Raw genomic sequence first — 15,751 nt, 5'->3', positions numbered from 1 at the left:
TGATTTGCCTTTTATTTACCTAATTGTGTGTTGATATATGTGTTATAGATATGTATTTTGATAACTAGGTTTATGTTTTTCAAGTAAAAAAATTGAAAATTTTCAGTTAATTTTTTTTTCGACTTTTACGGCGATAAATTGTCGTTATCCAAAATATTCTTCGAATATTCTTCACTAACTAGCGATGAAATATGGCATGATGAAGCATTGAATGCCTTTTTTTAATCATTTATTGTGCATAGATCCTATTTTTATTTTAAACACCCATGTACCGTGTATTCATTATTTCTCCTTATTACTCCCTACACAAGATACTGCAGCAGCAAACAATCGATTGCAGAATTCAGGATCTGTAAATATCCCGATCCTGTGTTTTGATATTATTTGTTTCCTTCGTCTCCCTTCAATTTGGGTGAGTCAATGAGTAATTATGTTATACTTTTTTTGCTTCGAAATATTTTTTGGCGAAACGTAGCTATTTTCTATTTTTGCTCAAGTAACATTTTCATTTATTCTATTTTTCAAATGACACTTATGCGCTCCTAAATTTTTATATTTAATACTCGGACCAGTGCATTACAAATTCATGCATAAATTGTTAATTTTTCTTCGTAAACTCGTACCTATTACTAGTAAGTATAAGCATATAATGCCTTCATTACTGAAGGTTGAAAGTGCTGTTGCTGTTATTTGTGATTAATTACCACTATCATAATGCTGGAAACATAAAAAAAGACACGATATCAAAGAACATTTTGGTATTCTTGTTAAAATTTTGCGGTCCTCGCTTGCTGCGTAACAAAATATCTTTTTTCATTGCGAATGACAATAACTTTGTGTTCTTGGTATCTGCATAATCAGGAAATCAAGAAAAATAATTATCCGTGGAAGTGTTGTCATTCCCATTAGAGATTTGGCTGTTCAGGAAAGGATGTTTTGAAAGTTGGAGTTGAAGTGGTCGCTAGCAATATCTTTAGTAGTCTTCGACATTTCACTCTTTTCAGATACGGTTCACTCTCTCCGTATATTCTTTTGTTTGATCAATTGCCGGGGTGGCGCGCGACCTTCTTGGCCCTGCTTTCGGAAGTTTCGCAGACACAAAGAGGGTTTATTGCCACGTGAAAAGCATTAGGGATGAGGGTGTTGGGGCGGAAGAACCCTCAAGCAGGATGGCGTCAGAGGATATTTTCTTATTATGAAGCAGAGTTCAATGGTCTACCGACTGGCTCGGGGATTCCCTCTGAGAATATTTCGGAATGCATGTCATCTCCCGGCGGTAAATAGCTCTGCCCATGCTCTGTGTAAAACGGGACGGCCGCTGGTCTCCGGGTACCTGCAGGTCCGACCCTTATAATCCTCCGCAGGCAAACACCCTACCCCGGCTTATGACAATGGGAGTGGAGTAGATCTGAGTTATTCTTCGGCATTTAATAGCATAGCGATACAAGCTAAATATTTTCTAATGAATGCTATACACACCATATTTAGAAAGTGTTTTTAAAATGATAGAAAACGACACCAAACTCGCCATAGTTTTTTATAAATAAACAAAGATCATTTTGCTATTTTCGCTAATTTATTCATTCATCATTGAACCAATATGTTACTAAAATCAGGTCTTTCTTTTTTTAATCGAGATCTTATAAATAGTGGAAAATTATATTATTATCCAAAATGTTTTTTTAGTCCATAAAAGTATGCCATCATACTATGCTTTCATTTATCATTTTTCAGAATGGTTAAAATAAAACTCGGGGAGGAAAAAAAAGAGGTGTGGAGCAATCCACCCTTAGGGAGAGTCCTCGACCCTCGACTTCTCAAGTCAGTCCCCTGCGTACTCCTGATCCTCAGGATATTACGGAGGACATTCCTCCACCGAAGTCGAGGAGAATGGCAGCTTCGGGAGTAATAACCTCCACGGAGGAACTCCGGAGGCTGCTGACACTGTTGACACTGTTGTGAATAAGCTAATGGAGGGTCACCTTGATGCTGGCCATTCATTATTTATGGATAATTATTACAACAGTGTCAATTTGGCCCACCAACTACTGGAGCGGAAGACCTAATGTACCGGAACTTTGAGAACTAATCGGAAGGGTAATCCTCCCCAAATTAATTCAAAAAAATTAAAGAAGGGGGAAGTTGTGAATGCCTACACTGGTGACGGTGTCTGCATCATGAAGTGGAAAGACAAGAGAGAAGTACTGATGATCAGTTCGCAGTATAGCGGCGAAATGATCGATGTCCCCCGCCGAAGGGGAGGGAGAACCATTCCCAAACCTGAGGCAATTGCAAGATACAACGAGGCGATGGGGGGCATTGATCACACTGATCCGATGATGTCCTATTATCCAATTGAGCGAAAAACTCTCAAGTGGTACATGAAGTTGGGCATTCACATCTTCCACCTTCTCCTCCTCAATAGCTATTATTTGTATAAGAAATTGCATCCCAGATATTCATTTTATGACTTTCGGCTTTCGGTAATCAAATCTTTACTTTCACCTGCTTTCACTCGCCCTTCAGGCCCTTCCCCTTCAGTCCCTTCCACAGGCGTAGGCTTATCAAGGCATTTCCCTCACACCCTTCCAATTGACGAAAAAAGCAAGAGGGACAGAACGGTGCAAAGAAGGTGCCGGGAATGCCAGAAGAAGGGGATAAGAAAAGACACAACGTTCTTTTGCCCTGCTTGCGAGGGACACCCTCCCCTCTGCGTCGACACATGTTTCATGGCTTTCCATGAAAATATGCGATTGTAAATATTTGTACATAATAATTTCAATGATGGAAACTGTATTTTTTTATTTGTTTTAATATGTTTTCTTGCTCTGCAGTCTGATGAAGTTGTAATTTCTGTTCTATTTTTACGTTTATAAATTTGTAAAAAGCATTGTGAAAGGATTTTGTGTTTATTTATAATTTGTGCGATTGCATTTTCTGTATATTATTTATATGTTTAGTGCTATGTAAAAATAAATTATACCTGTTTTAATAGTTTTTTTTCCTTTATAAATCCTGCTAGAAACTGTGTAAGTTCTTTCTGCAAAATTTCGTAACGAAATTTAAACAATATTAGATTCAAATGTCAAAATAACATACAACATATTTCATTCTATTATTTCACAGAACAGAAGAACGAGTGCGGGAAATAGCTATTTAGGCGTTGTAGTTTTAGCAGATCGCGTTTTTAGCAGAAAAATATCAGCATTTGCAAAATAATTACAAAATTGATAAATTATGAATCTATGGAATTTTAAATAAAAATAAAAATAAGACATCATATTGCATTACTATATTTGAAGGGCTTTGCATTTTTTCCCAGCAAAAGGGGTAGCTAAAAACTTAGGAGGGATATATGATCGTAAAGGGGCGTTGATACTACCCTGCATAACTAAGAGCGGCCTCAAGCGTATGGCTGAGGACGTGAATTCACGTCCGTTGAAAAAATTTAAATTTTTAGCATTAAAAAAATTTTTTTTTTTAATTCCTGAAGAATAATTGTTTCTTAGGTACAGTATTACTGAAAAACCCAAAAAAAATGCATTCAGTCACGGAAAAGCCATACAAAAAATAGCCTCAGCATTGAAAGGGTTAACGACCTTCCACAGCATCTGTATTTTGCTAAATTTTCATGACGCAAAGATGATGATTCTTCTAGTACATCACCTCATACATTTTTATATTTATGCATATACACTTTTACAGAATAAAATTAATTTAAAAAATGCATCAAGACCACTGAAAAAATGCGTAAAGATATTGAGTACATTCTCTTAAAGATCACTCTCAAATTGCTTATCATATTTAATTTTACCTCCCATTTACAGCCGTTTCCTGATGAGTATTTTCGAAACTTCTTTGGGAAGAGCACATTTAGGGATAAAAACATTTTTTGTAGCTTGTGACACCATTTGGTGACTTAAAATTATAGTTTTAATTCATAAAAAGCTGCTCCAATCATTAAACACTTTAAAACCTAAAAAAATGGCAGGTCCTTAATTAGTATTTTTCTGCATTTTGGTGGTTTAAAATTTTGTCCCTTTTGAAAATCCTTAAATCAGAATTCTACTGTATTTCAAACACATGACAAGTTTGCACATTAAAGTATGCTCTCAGAATTATAGGTATTCAGCCAGGATCCAAAAAAAGTAAAAAATGAGTGGAGAGGTACAGCAAATCAATCCTAGGACTGCAGACAAATATCAATGGAAATGATTAGAAAGAAAATATGAAAAGCATAATGATCAGAATTCCTGTTTTTTTTGTTGCAGGTCGAAGGAAAAAGAAGGAAAAATTATAATGCTTATCAATGAATGAATACAACTAGAATGAGGTAAAGCAATAAGCTTCACTGGATGCAGTAACATTTCACAAAGGAAGTTGTAAGAAATGAAGGAAAAAAACAAGAAGATGATAAGAACGATGCAAAAATAATTATGAATTTCTTGCAAAGTGAAAATGATAATTTCATTCTGGTTGTGTATTGATGACCTATCAGAGGATTAGCCCTTGTTTATACAATACCAATTTCAATGCGCCTACCTCATAGGAACACCAAGCGAATGCCATATGGATATTGGATCAGGCATTCATATTAGGATCATCCGTAATACAGGCACTTTGGGGGTAGGGCCATAGCAGAGCAGAGCACATAAACTTTTGACATCCGACTGCTTACAGAAAATAACAATCAAAGCATACCGAAAAATATCAGTGAAATATTAACTATAGATCAAAAGGAGCACAATGTTCACTTCATCAGCCCATGCAGTAACTCAAACCAATGTTCCAAAACAACTTCTTGGCTCCTCAATATAAGTGAGAAACCGGCAATCCCTCATTAGAAATGGTATTTCACGACTAATACATGCTTAAAACTGAATAATAGATATTTTTCTCAGTCCTGCAAAGACTACCTTTTCTCTTCACAGACATGCAAGGAAAATGCTTGACGTGAAAAATCACTAACACAAAAAGTATTCAAAAATCATAAGACTGGAATACATTACAAATTCAGTTTGACAAATAGATAGCCAAAATTCGATCATATTATTTTTTCTTTTTAAATTCTTTTGTTTAAATTCAATCTTTGAATTTGATGATGGTAAGACTTATGTTTTAATTAACGTTTATACAGTATTTCAGGATGGAATATCATCTATATTATTCCTCTTTGACATGACGCGACATTTTGCCACATACTTAGCACCTGAAAAGCTAAGCACCATCACCAATGAGGTGGTACACCATAGATCTGTTTTTTACGTTATACCTGACGAGGAGGGAAGGCCAGACTCGCTGCACTGGAGAAAGGAAGAGGAACTTGGAGGTGTCTTTAAGGAGAAGTGGGTTGGTGAGAACGTGAGAAGGGGAGGCTCCTCATGACAAGGCCAACCACAAAGTGTGCTCCACTCTAACTGGAAATACTCTGATTGGTTTCCATTTCAAACGGTCGATTCTGTTTGAGTAGCAATGTGATCAGAATTTGTTTGAAAAATATCATTCCTATGACAATATGGGCCCTAGAATGGAGTTGTCAGAGTGCAACTTTAAATTTCAAATGCAACAAATTATAATCACACTGCAACGGAATTAACATATCAGAATGAAAACAGATGGAATTATTCTGATCAGTTTCAGGCAAATCACCCCGTGGTCACAATCTTCCACCCAAGTTAACATAACAATTGCCTTTCATATCACTTCACTCACTTTTTTACAATTTGCAGCAATTATGTTTGCCAGCATTTCCCTATGCCTCTGATAACATACTCATTCTCTGACTCAAACTAAAATTTTGTTTCCTCCTTTTTACTTAATTATTTTGGGATACCACACGTTCAGGTGAATCTGGCCATCAGGGCTCAAGTAATGATTTGGGGCAAAAAATAAATAAAATAGGAAGTACCAATGTGTTCACAGTGAATGCAATAACTAAAGGCTAAATATACTCGCAATCAAAATACATATCTCACTCACTTTCTCCCTGGTTGTCATAGTCGGAGGATCTCTCGGTGCACAGACCCTGCCCATCATAATCGTACCCCTGAGGGCACCAGCATGAGCCTGAGATGCACGTGGGCAAAGGGGGGCCCTGGCTTGCGTTGTATGAGGATGCGTCATGACACACCAGCCCATCCCCCACGTACCCTGGCAGGCAGACACACAGGCTCTCGCCCATCTCCTCGCTGTAAGTGCACACGGCAAATGGCGAGCAGTTGTTCTCTATGTCACACGAAACTACAAAGCAAAAAGAAATCACAGTTTGTAGTACTAAGGGAAATGGCAAAGTCGTTCTTGATATCACAGGAAGGAGAAGGCAACAGGAAATAACAGTAATTTTATTATTACAGCTTTAATTATTTTGTATCATTACTGTCAACAAGCCAAGTTTCAAAGTTAAAACCCTTAAATAAATTCTCCCCTAATTCTTTCAGAGCTCAAGTATAGTCTACATAGTCAAGATCTTGGTACCCAACTTGAGCACCATCATCCAGGCAGATGAGAGTAAAACAAGATTTTGATTGCATTATTTACCTCTGCCAAGAATTCTGGTGCCACGGTGGAAAGGCCTCCCAGTGAGAAATGGGTGGTGGAATCCACGTGGAACCCACGTGGAATCCACGTTGAGTGGTGGATATTTGGTGGTGGTGGATATTGAGTGGTTGGACCCACGTGGAATCCACGTTGATTTCAAGTGGATTTGTGGTGATTATCATAAAATGTTAAACAGAATTTCTAATTTGTGGAACTTAACTCTCTGGTGACATTGCGTCATTTATCATCCTGAAACCACGCTAGTTATGTGAAAATGTATCGCACATTCTATTTTTATATAATTCGTGGAAAGGCAGCCATGAGAGCACATGAAAAATCGTAGACACATATATAGAAGGTTTAGATATAGAGTGGTTGAGGTTTTAATGACTTTAGGACAGCACCAACTGCTGTTTTAATTTTTCCACCAAATTTCCACGTGGGTTCCACGTTGATTCCACGACCAAAAACACGTGGTATCCACGTTAATTTTCCACGTGGGTTCCACGTGGATTCCACCACCCATTTCTCACTGGGCTTTAACGTAGCAATACAGAAACAGGAGCCCTCAGTTGATGTGTGATTATTTTTAATGCAGATTTTCATACATTTCAATACAAGTTTTGATGTAGCTTTACGTTTAAAACTAAGTTCCCAGCAAATACCTGTTTCCCTCTACGGAGTTTCATAAAACATAATAACAAGATTAAAATAACGCCCCATTGAAGCTGTGAATAATTTAAACTCTTGAGTTTGGAGATGATTCCTAATACAAATGGTACAAATTTGAATAGTAGAAACCTTAATTAAATCAGACTGACATGAAATTACCTTCCTGTGTGACTGCTGTGCACTGATAGCCATTTCCTTTGAAACCGGGAAAGCAACGGCACTCAGGCTGGCCTGGTCTTGGCAAAATGCATTCTGCATTGGGATGACATTGGATATCAGAACACGTTCTCATTCCTGAAAAACAGCAAGGATAAGAAAATGAAAACTACCATCCCTAAAAAGGTAAATTTTCTTAATATGTCCTACATATTACAATTGTAAAATCAAGAGAAGCATTGTGGCCTAGAGGGTAGAGAGAGTAGAGCTGACCACAATGGTTCCCCATTTAAATGCTTGCAGTACGAGACGGCCAATGAAAGTGATAGAATGCCCTAACATGAATCCAGGGTGAAACTCATACTCTGTGGCCCAGTCTCTCGTGAACTGCACCCTCACCTATCCAAGCAAATTTTCGGGTTGAACACATTCACTGCAGAGCTGCATCTCCATTACCGGTCTCAGACTGAGGTGGGAATAGATACCGATGGGTCATGGGTCGATCTGCACAGTGAGACCCAGTCACGCCTAGATTCACCCACTGGCCACTGCCTCGATCAGTGGCCTCTCGCCAATGGGAGACGGCGGAGGGGAAGTGCAGGAACATGGAGAAGCCACCGCTCAGGCCCACTAGGGACAATGCTATAGCCCCTTTATTGTGAGGCCATCCCAGGACAGTTCCTCGAGAATGTGAGACTGAATTTAAGTATACCGGGACTAGCCACGGTGATAACTTTTACGGGAGTCACCCGCAATGCACAATTGTGCGAAAAATCCACAGAGAAAAAATCATTCGCCTTGACCGGGATTCGAACCCGGATCCCTCAATTTCCGGCCGAGTGCTTTAGCCAGTTAAGCTACCGAGGCATCATTCTTTTCCACATTTAAAATTCCACAAAAAAATTAAATTGGTAAATTTCCACAGGGAAGAATGACGCCTCGGTAGCTTAACTGGCTAAAGCACTCGGCCGGAAATCGAGGGATCCGGGTTCGAATCCCGGTCAAGGCGAATGATTTTTTCTCTGTGGATTTTTCGCACAATGTGAGACTGCCTATTTCTGGGCTGGGTAATTTCTGGGCCAATACCTGGGTGTTAAACTGAGGCCAGTACATATCACACACAGAGCTACTTATGAGAGCCGTCCAAGTGCTGCCAAACCCATTGCATTTAACTTCAGTTGCCAAACCCCATACTGAAGTGATGCCAAGAGATAGGGTTATGTACCATACTAAATGCCTACAATTCCCCAAAAAGTACCACACCGACAGGTTTTTTCCATTCCTAAGTGGAAGACTAAGCTGGAAGCGTAATGCCACCCAACAGCGACCCAACGAGTTTTGTCCCGGATGGCGTCGAACTTAACTTCTGGATGCACCACATGGGTTATCACGTACCTATAGAATAGACACACCACAATTTAAGCCTCTAACTTCTCATTTTTCAAAATGTCAACAGCTGAGAAACAAAGAAAAATAGTAAATTTGCCAAAGGAAGCCACGTGTGGCCAACTGGTGGGTGATTGCTCAGCAGTGAGCAAGTTAAGCAGGGCTGTAGCTGGAAAAAAGTTTTCAGGCTTTAACTTGACGGGGAAAATGCATTTTGGGGGTTTAATTGAAAGGGGTGTACCTAAAACAGTATCTGCTGAACATTTCGGGGAAAAAGGGGTCTTGAAGACTTTCACCTCCCTCCACGTGCTACAGCCTTGGGTTGAAGCCCTGAATGACAGTAATATAGTTCACTTATTAAACTGAACTCCTCAGAAGTTTCACAAAGAGAATACAAATTCAGTGAGATATGGGGCCCTCTGAAATACAGGGAATAATTTGAAACCAAGGTGAATTATCCTTCTAAGTAAATATCCTCATTTTAATAAAAATAATGCTTACTTTGGCAATATTTTCCATCTCCTTCATAGCCATGGTTACACAAGCAACGGTAGCCTCCATCTTCATTGTAACAGATGGCGTTCTTGTCACATTTGTGAGTACCAGTGGTGCACTCATTTTCATCAACGCAGACAAAGCCTTCACTACTGTCACTTCCAGAGTACAACTGCCTATACCTGAAAAGATATGCATCAAAGTTGTATGATTATGAGCTGTTTTGAAACACCAAGAGAGCTATATTCCACATAATTGAATTAATTCTGTAATTAAATCACTAAATACATGCATGTGGGTAACCTCAATTGCATGTGCATATTATTATAGAAATTCAGTAAAATAAATACAGCAGATTCCCAACTATCCGTTTGCGGACTATCCGTGCACGAGTTCACACTCCCTCGATATTTACCACGACCTCTATAAAAAATAAAATCAGATGCAAAAGCACTTGGATTTTTGCATTTTCATGCCCAGGCTTGTTTTTTCCATTAGAATTCCCTTTCACTAGAACTGATTTATGTATTTAATTGGCTGGCAAGAAATGTTTCAAATTTGTTTAGACGTCTGTACAGGAATTGTAGAAGACGATGACCGGTGGGAAAAAAAATCTTTATTAATTTTTGAAGATGCTTCAATGGTTAACCAATTGTAATTTAATGTAAAATACAATCTGCAGGGATGTGCGAGTACTCGAAAATTTGAGTCGAGCCGAGTAGTTTTGGTGACAGAGATGTTTAGGCAAGTAAGTACAGAAATCTGCCGACAGTAGGCTCTATCATGAAACTTGAGTAGTGATATCATTTATAAAGTCATTCTAATGCCTTGGCCAGGGAGTTTCAGCTTTTGTATACGTACAAGTCCACCACTATAGTTGCCGCCGTGGGTGCCGAATACCTTTTCATCAACCTCGGCGTCCGACCCTCCGATGAGGCATGTTTACGCCATGACCAGTCAAGGTCAAACTGGAAATGAAGGGAGTAGTGGAAGTGACAGGAGTGGGGAAAGTAGAAGTAGATACGATGGAAGTAGACATTGCATGAGTCATCACCAGGCATACACTTGCGTAGACAGTTTGCCATAAGCTCTGGCTTCCTATAACCGCTGATGCGCGATGGCTCGATCGCACACCAGCTGTCTTCATGGAAGCCCAGTGCTCCTGTTTCCTAGCATCGCATGCAGCGCTCACGGATCCGCATCCTGCATCCCGGGCAACTGATACGAGACACGAATACGAGGTGTGGTTCTTGACAGAGTAGATTCTGACTTCGCACAGTGGGTTTGAAGCATTCGTGCAAACCACTTCTCAGAATCTGTGATCACGCTGCCAGGCATCACACAGCGATGGACGCTTGGTTTTCGGAAACCAGGTCTTATGCGGAGAAGTATGAATACAAGTACAATCACGTTTTCACCGCTAAAAGGATCACGGTCGGGAGAAGAAAGATCTCAATGAGTCTGGTGAGCAATTTAAAATAAAAGATTAAGTGCATTCGTGATAATAAATTGTTTGATTTACGTAAATTATGAGGATTGCAAAAAATTAAAGTGAAAGTTTGGATTAATCCGTGTTTTCCTATTATTCATTCGTGCCTCCTCTGCCCCTCATTATAGCGGATAATCAGGAGTTTGCTGTAAATCAAATGGGATGAGCTGTTTGCTTGGGTTTTACCAACGGATGATCGGATCAGATTCCTCAGATCCATATACAGATAAGCGTGTGTAAGAGGTGCACACGTGCAAGAGGCACACCCCTATTTTGAGCATCGAAGCTATAAAGAAAAAAAATTTTGCGGCATTTTTTTTTACCCTATCGTGCGGTGTTGCAGACGTATGCCTGGAATTTCTACAGTTATCGAAATTTCCTCTTTCAATACCAATTGAATGAGGAAATTTTGATAGCTGCGGTGGTAGTAGCGGCATAAGAGGGAGTAGAAAGATTTCCGAACCTCTCTTCGCATACACCGTTGCTCTACAATGCTAGTCCTAACTCATGAATAATTTTGTTTAAAAGCTCTCGCAGGAGTATTGCTATAGAATTGCAGCCGTGGAAAATTTTAGGGTAAAACACGACAGGCACATAGCATGAACCTTCCCAAGAGATTTGACAACAATCGGGGCAATCTCAGCGCCGTAATTTAATAACCACGTCATAGATTTAACGGAACCACCCTCGGCCCTCCATCAGCCAATGCCTCTGCCGTTTTTTTTCCTTTCCGAGACCCCACAGGAAAATAGGAAAATATCAAGTTACAGGGTAGCAATGGAAACGTGTTTCATCCCTACCCCATCTCACCAACTAACCTTTTTCGGTCTACCACGTTCAATTCTAGTTTCTGGAGGCCAAATGCTAGGTGAGTCACCTACTGAGCTCGAAGATATCTCGATATCATTCAGCAATTGCATGATACGCAGGAATTCTAAAAAGAAGGAGACCTAACACAACATATATCTGACAGCATTTTAGTTTTTTAATCTCTAATTGATTGACACAAAGATTTATAGTTAAAACAAGGCTACTAATATTCAACATAGTCCAAAAAGCACAATTTCGGAAGGAACAAGCTTAGCCTAAGCGCATTCAAACAAGACGAGACGGATTGGAAACTTCAGGCAACGCAAACTGCATACATCACATTGCTGCACCTTCACCCCTTTGCTTTGAAGGCAATGACGTCACATGCAAGATCAGACGTGTGCTTCTTCATCGCATATTTCTTCATAGCACCACGCCATCACGTCGGTACCCCACAGGTGAACATGGAAAAGATCGCACGGGGTTTTTCGCTCAGGAGGGCGCGCTTAAGTAACTGCCACAAGTGGGCATCCCGCGGCATTTATACTGCATATGGTAATCGCTTATCAAACGTAGAGAAACGCATAGTTTTGAAGGACATACCTGGTTAATAGTCAACATCTGTCTTGCCGGGTAATCTCCATTACGCTGAGGACTTGATTTTTCATAAATCACCTTCAGACGCTAATATGAGGATTATTGCAACTGAAAATTATATTGGTGTCAAAACCTGCAGTTTAAAAAATTCGAATGAGTGTGTTCATAGTTGGACTAAATGGTGGATAGAAGAAATCGGAAATGCTTATAAGTGAAGAGCACTGAACAAGTGGTCGAGGGGAAGGAGCGCCCTCCCTCCCCTCCGTATTTCAAGCTACGAGGCTATGAGCGAAGGAGCAAGGGAAGGACACGTCCGATCTTGCATGTGACCTCGTTGCAAAGTGAAGGGGCGAAGGCGCAGCAATGTGATAGATGCAGTTTTGCGTTGCCTGAAGTTTCCAGTCCGTCTCGTCTTGTTTGAATGCGCTTATGTTACGCTTCTTTCTTCCGAAATTGTGCTGTTTGGACTATGTTGAATATTAGTAGCCTTGTTGTAACTATAAATCTTTGTGTCAATCAATTAGAGTTTAAAAAACTTAAATGCTGTCAGATATACGTCGCGTTAGGTCTCATTCTTTTTAGAACCTCCTGCGTGTCATACAATTGCTGAAAGATATCTTCGAGCTCAGTAGGTGACTCACATAGCATTTGGCCTCCAGAAACTCGGAGAATTGAACCTGGTAGACCGAAAAAGGTCAGATGGTGAGATGGAGTAGGGATGAAACACGTTTCCATTGTTCCCCTGTAACTTGATATTTTCCTATGGGGTCTCGGAAAGGAAAAAAAACGGCAGAGGCATTGGCCGAGGGTGGTTCCGTTAAATCTACGATTTGGTTATTATCCTACAGCCCTGAAATTGCCCCGATTGTGGTCCAATCTCTTGGGAAGGTTCATGCTCATTGCCTGTCGTGTTTTGCCTTAAAATTTTCTACAGCTGCAATTCTATTCCAATACTCCAGGGAGAGCTTTTAAACAAAATTGTTCGTGAGTAGGACTAGCATCGTAGAGCAACGGCATGTGCGAAGAGAGGATCGGAACTCTTTCTACTCCCTCTCTTATGCCGCTATTACCGCTGCAGTTATCAAAATTTCCTCTTTCAATTAGAATTGAAAGAGGAAATTTCGATAACTGTCGAAATTCCAGGCATACCTATGCGACACCGCAATATAGGATAAAAAAATGCCGCAAAACGTTTTTTCTCTATAGCATCGATGCTCAAAATAGGGGTGCGCCTCTTACACACGCTTATACGGTACAAACAGGAGCATTTTAAGACTTGCAACAAGGGAAGGGGAGGAGGGAAGATATATAGTTTGTGTAAGAGGCGCACCCCCATTTTCGGCTGCAATTTCTGGGAAAAAAGGTGTGCCTCTTATACGCGCTTACACAGTATATCCACAGATGATGCCCTTCACCAGATACCTCAGATCCAAATTTGCTGAAGGAATCAAATCTGGATGCAAAATTTTAAATTAATGCTTCAGAGAATTCAGCATCACATATGAGGAAGTGGAAAGATCCGATCCTCTCTTTGCATGCACTGTTGAACTGCAATGCTTGTCCTACTTATGAACCATTTTGTTTAAAAGCTCTCGTAGAAAAAATACAATAGAATTTCAGCAGTGAAAAGTTTTAAGGCAAAATATGATAGGTATATAGTGTGACTCTTCCCAAACGATTGAAAAATCATCGTGGAAATCTCAGGGCTGTAGGAAAGTAACCACGTCAAAAGTGACTATGTAGCTCATTTCACAAAACCACCCTCGGCCCTCCATCAGCCCCAGCCCATGTCTCTGACGTTATTTTCTTTTCCGAGACCAAGTAGACAATAAATCAAAGCCTCAAAGCAAAATATCAAGTAACACGAGAACAATGGAAATGTGTGTCATCCCTCCCCTTCTCACCAACTGATCTTTTTCGGCCTACCTGCTTCGAAACTTCCTGTTTCTGGATGCCAACTGCTAGGAGAATCACCTTTTGGGGTGAAAGGTGTCTCAGCAATAGCTTTTGGCAATTGGATGACATGCACAAGATTCAAAAAAGTATAAGACCAAACACGACTCATATACGTGACAGTATTTAAATTGCTCAAGCTCTTATTGATTGACAAACAGCTTTCTAGTCACAACAAGTGTAGACCAATATTCAAAACTGTTCAAAAAGTACTATGTATATTAAGGAAAAAAGGATAGCAGGAGCTCCTTCAAAAGAGACAGGCTTGAAAAGCAAACTGCATAATCACATAGCTCAGCAATAACATCACTAAATAGCAAGATCTGATTTGTTCATCCTTAATTCCTCGCCGTAAAGCTGGCCAGGGTCATTCCAATTCCCAAGAAAGGCTGCCCTTCAGAGTCTATTAATTACAGACCTATTTCCATTCTATCAACACTTTCAAAGATCTTTGAAAAACTCTTCCATCATAGATTAATTAAGTACCTCCAGAGATTTAATTTAATTTCTGACTCTCAGCATGGTTTTAGAGCTGGCCAGTCCACTAATTCTGCTATTTTCGAGTTCCTAAATAATGTCATTCTTGGACTGAACAATAAACACCACATTTTAGGCATCTCATTTGACTTCAAAAACGCTTTTAACAGTGTGGATCATTAAGTTCTCAAGTCCAAACTTCAGTCCTTGGGAATCACTAATAACTCTTATAATTGGATATCTTTCGAAGCTTTTCATTTATGGTCTTCTTAACCCATTTACGACCAAAGGTGCGAAAACGCGCCATTTTTTAATTAGTTCGTAAAAAAATATCTACTCGGTTATTCAATAGTTTTTCCTTGGTAAATTATTCATTAGATGAGAACCTTATTTTTAAAACCATTTTCTTTAAAAATTTTGACGCGATTATTTAATTATAAAGTTTCAAGTTTACTAAATTTCATGCTCTTCGAGGTCTATCAACTTAATATTTTTTTACGAGTGTACTAAGAATATTTATGAATCCTAATACTAGTATTAAAAATGTACTATTATCGCTTAATTACTATGATTTTTTTAAATCAAATAATATATTTAGAGATGTATAATTTTGACACTTGTATATAATGGTGCGTTTTCGCACCTTTGGCGTTTGGGGGTATGGCAGATTAGGACTGGGGTACAGTACCGAGAGACAAATCTAGCAAACCTCAGTCACTAATAATGTACGCCACCCTGTAATTATTTGTTGAATCAATTTAATCATTGTTGGGTTTTAAAAAACCATGAAATATATTTTTTTATCTTATTGGTCTCACAGCTGTCGTCTTCTAAAATGTGGCTTCATTTAGTCATTGCGTACTAATGAGCAGCTCGATTCCCCGCCACGAGACCTATCGATTTTTAACCGTGTGGAAGTTTCTCAAACAGCGCTGGTCGTTCAGAAATGGATCACTGCTATGTACGCATTAACCCCTTCCCTGATTCGGACGAGATATCTCGTCCTAAGAAGACGCGCAAAAACTGACGCGGCCGAGTTAACTCGTCCTATGTCAAATTCGCTTCTTCTTTCGTGATCTGGATGAGATATCTCGCCCCCTTATTAGAAGTACGTAGTTTTGCCATGAGATTGCATACGTGTCTTCACAATGCATGATATCCTGCAAACTTCTACGTTTT

At 39.5% G+C, this 15,751-nt stretch overlaps 1 protein-coding gene across 3 annotated transcripts in view; it reads right to left on the bottom strand.

Moving 5' to 3' along the window:
• LOC124158040 (nidogen-like) overlaps window positions 1-15,751 on the bottom strand; it is a 123,334-nt gene that overhangs the window by 44,418 nt on the left and 63,165 nt on the right. For all 3 annotated transcript variants that reach the window (XM_046533199.1, XM_046533200.1, XM_046533202.1), the window contains exons 10-12: window positions 9,253-9,428; window positions 7,369-7,503; window positions 5,980-6,240 (exon numbers count right to left, since the gene is read on the bottom strand). In XM_046533199.1, the coding sequence (XP_046389155.1) occupies window positions 5,980-6,240; window positions 7,369-7,503; window positions 9,253-9,428 (572 nt within the window). The remainder of the gene's footprint in view (window positions 1-5,979; window positions 6,241-7,368; window positions 7,504-9,252; window positions 9,429-15,751) is intronic.

Source organism: Ischnura elegans, chromosome 4, assembly GCF_921293095.1.
Source record: "Ischnura elegans chromosome 4, ioIscEleg1.1, whole genome shotgun sequence".
In the NCBI taxonomy this organism is placed as follows: Eukaryota; Metazoa; Arthropoda; class Insecta; order Odonata; family Coenagrionidae; genus Ischnura; species Ischnura elegans.
The sequence above is the reverse complement of the archived record's forward strand: the minus strand, read 5'-3'. Positions and strand labels throughout refer to the sequence as shown.